The sequence below is a fragment of the Zeus faber genome (genome assembly GCF_960531495.2).
Source record: "Zeus faber genome assembly, chromosome: 18".
Classification (NCBI taxonomy): Eukaryota; Metazoa; Chordata; class Actinopteri; order Zeiformes; family Zeidae; genus Zeus; species Zeus faber.
In genome coordinates this window covers 30,224,766-30,229,765 of record NC_137210.1, presented here as the reverse complement: position 1 = coordinate 30,229,765, position 5,000 = coordinate 30,224,766, and the positions used below count along the sequence as shown (strand labels likewise).

At 46.5% G+C, this 5,000-nt stretch overlaps 1 protein-coding gene across 1 annotated transcript in view; it reads right to left on the bottom strand.

Annotated features, from left to right (window-relative positions):
* Positions 1 to 5,000, bottom strand: part of kalrna (kalirin RhoGEF kinase a) — a 119,192-nt gene that overhangs the window by 73,163 nt on the left and 41,029 nt on the right. The window contains exons 28-29 of the mRNA XM_080018985.1: positions 4,200 to 4,278; positions 3,361 to 3,528 (exon numbers count right to left, since the gene is read on the bottom strand). Coding sequence (XP_079875111.1) covers positions 3,361 to 3,528; positions 4,200 to 4,278 — 247 coding nt within the window. The remainder of the gene's footprint in view (positions 1 to 3,360; positions 3,529 to 4,199; positions 4,279 to 5,000) is intronic.

Below are 5,000 nucleotides of genomic sequence, written 5' to 3'. Positions count from 1 at the left end.
CATGGAATATGAAGGAATGATCTTAACCTGGACGCTCGCTTTAAAGGAAACAATCGATCGGCATCGTTTAGCGTCGTTCAGCGCTGTTTAGCCTCCACGGTTTGATTTATTTTCATTTCTATATCAATAAATCATACTCCACGGTTTAACATTTTTCTACTATTTATAAGTCAAACTCGGTTTTGAAAATACGTTGAGAGATAAAAAAACATAAAGGAACAGAAATATGGAAAAATCTCATTTTCCTTCTCGAAGGTTTTTTTATTTGCTGCTCCTGGAGACTTTAGAAATGCACAATAATGCAGGTTTTGCTGCGGTGGGTCACAAATATAGTGTACCTGTCTAACTGCTTCATATACTATATATATTATATATACTCAATATACTCTATACTTGTATACTCCAAATATTATATGTACTGTATATACTGAATATACTAAGCATATTGAAGATACTAAGCGTACTGAATATACTCTATATAATATATATATATCCTGAATATACTCTATATATTGTATATACTATATACAATATATAGAGTACTATTGTATATACTATATACCTGTATACTCCAAATACTATATGTACTGTATATACTGAATATATTAAGACTCACCGGATCCTGGCATCTATAACGTCAATACCCAGGTTCGCACTGGTCATAAGTGGAGCGCAACCCTATCAGTTGACCAGGCCATCAATCGTCTTAAGCACCACAAGATTGTTGGAGTGCAGCAGCCGGGGAGGGCTGGCCTTGGATGGGGAACGGCACCAAAGATGTGGTCCAAAGCCAAAGAGAAAGAAAGGAAAGATCTGGTGATTTCGGAGGTGGTGAAGGTGGAAAAGGAATGCTACAAGATCCGAGCTGTGTGCCAGCAACAGCAAGGGAGATGGACAACCTGGGAGGCTGGGGTTGACAGGGCCGGGACGTGGGCGGATATGTGGAGCACAAGCCAACACCAGCGCAGGCCACTCCTCGCTCCTTACACCTGGAGCCGAGTGGAACATCGCAGCCGATCTCGCCCGTCAACTAAAGTTCCCCATGGAGATCACCACAACCCCCTTACGACCAGACATCGTGATCTGGTCCATCCCCGCGAGGACAGTCATCATGGGAGAACCGACGGTCCCATGGGAAGAGGGAATGGAGGAAGCCTACGAGAGGAAGAAGAAAAGGTACCCAGAGCTGGCAACTCTGTGTTCCTAAGCCGGGTGGAAGGCGCTTACGTACCCAGCGGAAGTCGGCTGCTGAGGCTACACCGGAGCATCCACCCGGCGATTCCTGAGGTCTCTCGGGATCACGGGCTCCAAACTCAGGAAGGCTACAAAAGACCTGGCAAAGGAGGCTGAACAAGGGACCTTTTGGCTCTGGCTCCGAAGAAAAGACAAGGTGTGGGGAAAGCAAGGGTCTTAGGGTTGGCGGCAAGGAGCGTCAGGGAGAGGTCCCTGTCGCTGCTCCACCATCTGGAGGTGTTCTGGGTTTAAAGGAGCGAAACACCAGTGAAGGGTGGCCCCCAGCTGATGACCTTGCAGCCAACCCAATGGCACTGTTGGATGTGCTTCAGGCAGAAATGCCTTGCAGTTGAACCCATCTGTGCTCTCATCTAGCATACTGAATATACTCTATATACTATATATGTGACCCACCACAGCAAAACTCGCCATCTTGCGCATTTCTAAAACCGCCAGGAGCAGCCAAATAAGTTGAAAAAACCTGTCTTGAAAATTACATTTTTCCAGATTCTTGTTTTTTTTTTTTAATCTCAACGTTTTTTCGAAACCGAGTTTGATTTATAAGTAGTAGAAAAATGTTAAACCGTGGAGTTAAATATTCCCGTTAGAGGACATGAGGAAACAGTTCACTTACCGAGATGCTGAACAACGCTGAACAACGACGATCGATGGTTTCCTTTAAAGCGAGCGTCCAGGTGAAGATAATTCCTCCATATTCCATGTGATGTCAAGTCACAATGTGAAACCGTTTTGATAGAACTCAACCTTTAAATTGTAGTACTCTTACACACACAGAGCCACTGTTGTAAAAAGGGCGTAGAAGAGGAAGACGCGTCACGCACCTACGTCACCTCCGTAGACAGACTGTTAAAGGGCAGCACGGGGGTGTTTCGGGCTCAGCAGCGTGTACTGGATTTCATATACCAGTAGACCTCAGTAGACAGCAGTAGACCCCCCCTTACCGTAGTAGACCTGTGTTCGATTCCCGCCTGGGGCGCTGTTGGCACCGTGCTCCGGTGGGTTATCTCCCAAATAGGAGCCTTTCTGTGTGGAGTTTGCAAGTTCTCCCCGTGCTCACATGGAGTTTCCTCCACCTAACGTCAGTAAGGACCCCCACCCAAAAACATGCACCCATCATGGTGTGACCAGCGATGGACACTCATCACCAGGTCCCCGGAGACGATGCTGCCCCCTGCTCCTGGCTGCCCCCTGGAGGAACAAGCCAGGATGGTCAAATGCAGAGGAAGCATTTCACCAGCACCACCCAAAGTGTGTGTGTGTGTGTGTGTGTGTGTGTGTGTTGTCGTGTGGTGTGTTGTGTGATAATTAAAGATTCTTCTTCTTCTACTATATATACTGAATATCCTCTATATAGTACATAAACTGAATATCCTCTATATAGTATATATACTGAATATCCTCTATATAGTATATATACTGAATATCCTCTATATAGTATATATACTGAATATCCTTTATATAGTATATATACTGAATATACTCTATATAGTATATATACTGAATATACTCTATATATTGTCTATACTCTATACACTGTCTGCCTGTCTTAGCCTGTCTAACTGCAGCCTGTGCACTATTTATCCAGACAGGCTTGATGGGAACACGATAGCATTTGACCTTTGACCTCTTGGTTAAAGCAGGTAAAGACGTGACATTATTTACAATGTGATGTAACATCAACATGTCGATATCAATAAATCATAACGTCAACATGATGATATCAATAAATCATAACGTCAACATGATGATATCAATAAATCATACCATCAACATGTCAACATCAACATGGCGTCATGGCTTCTTAAGCACACGCTCCACCATCCAACTGCAAGGTGGAAAGAGGTGGCTCTCAACACGGGGCCCAGGGACCCCCAGGGGTCCTTCCAGAGGTTCCAGGGGGTCCTCAGGGAGTTCTGTATGGATGCTAGTTCCACTGATAACAATATGAATATATTTTAATATTATAAACATGAACCTGCAGTTTTAACCCTTTCACTGTCGTTCATTCACACCAGGAAACCTAAAAGCCGCAGGAGGCACAAGCAGCGCCACGCCCTCCGGGACCAGGACCAGGACTGGGGGCCGGGTCCCGGTGGCGGGTCCTACCTTTCCCAGAGGTGAAGAAGCAGTCCATCTCCACGCTGGAGCGGGAGTGTGACACACAGAGGGCGGAGCCGGGCACCAGGCCTTCCTGGGGCGGGGTCCGCTCGGTGGTCCGGACCAGACACCACCCGGGCCGGTCGCTGGGTCGCTCCAGAAGCTCCACCGTCTGGCCTGGCACCACGGGAACATGACCAATATCAGACCGGCTTCACGTCACCAGAGCAGGGACGATATCAGATCAGTATCTGTCTGTCTGTCTGCCTGTTTATCTGACAATATGTCTGTCAGTCTGTCTGACTGTTTGTCCGTCTGACTGTATGTTTGTCTGTCTGCCCGTTTATCTGTCTCTCTGACTGTCGGTCTGTCTGTCTATCTGACTGTTTGTCTGTCTGACTGCATATCTGCCTGCCTGTCTGTCTGACAAAATGTCTGTCTTTCTGTCTGTCTGACAATATGTCTGTCTCTCTAGCTGTCTGTCTGGCTGGTTGTCCCTCTGCCCGTCTGTCTGTCTGTCTGACTATATTTCTGTTTGCCTGTATGTCTGTCTGCCTGTTTGTCTGTCTGTCTGACTGTCTTCCTGACTGTCTGTCTGCCTGTCTGTCTGTCTGTCTGCCGGTTTGTCTCTCTGTTTGTCTGTCTGACTGCTTGTATGTCTGTCTGTCTGCCTGCCTGTCTGACCGACTGCTTGTATGTCTCTCTGTCTGACTGTCTGTCTGACTATATGTCTGTCTGTCTGCCTGCCTGTCTGACTGCTTGTCTGTCTGAGTGTATGTCTGTCTGTCTGTCTGTCTGTCTGTCTGTCTGTCTGTCTGTCTGTCTGTCTCTTTGCCTGTCTGTCTTACCTGTGAGGATGGTCATCTCTGTACTGCATCCTGCTGTGAAGTCCTGGAGGACAACGGTCAACTCACAACCACCAGAGAGCTGTAGAGAGAGATGTTAGTGTCCTCAGACAGAGAAGGAGACAGGAGGAGATAGTACTACTGGTACACACATGTGTGTGTGTATACGTGTATGTGTGTGTGTGTGTACATGTGTGTGTGTGTAGATGTGTACATATGTGTACATATGTGTACATGTGTGTACATGTGTGTGTGTTTACATGTGTGTACGTGTGTGTACATGTGTGTGTGTGTAAATGTATACGTGTGTGTACATGTGTGTGTGTACATGTGTGTACGTGTGTGTGTACATGTGTGTGTACATGTGTATAGATGTGTACGTGTGTGTACATGTGTGTATAGATGTGTACATGTGTGTGTACACGTGTACATGTATGTGTAGATGTGTACATGTGTGTGTGTTTGTACATGTGTATGTGTGTGTACATGTGTGTACATGTGTGTGTGTACATGTGTGTGTGTGTGTGTGTGTACATGTGTGTGTGTGTACATGTGTGTACATGTGTGTGTGTGTGTGTGTGTGTGTGTGTGTGTGTGTGTGTGTGTGTGTGAGACCATCTGCCAGGTATCAGGTCACCTGTACAGGTATATCCACAGGAGGCCTTGTTGCCAAGCGAATTTTATCCCTGCAACCTGTCTCTCTCTTTCTGTCTCTCGCCCCATTTCCCTTTCTCTCCCCGTCTCTCTCTCTTCTTGTCTGTCTCTCGCCCTGCCTCTCTCTCTGCCCGTCTCTCTCTCTCTCTC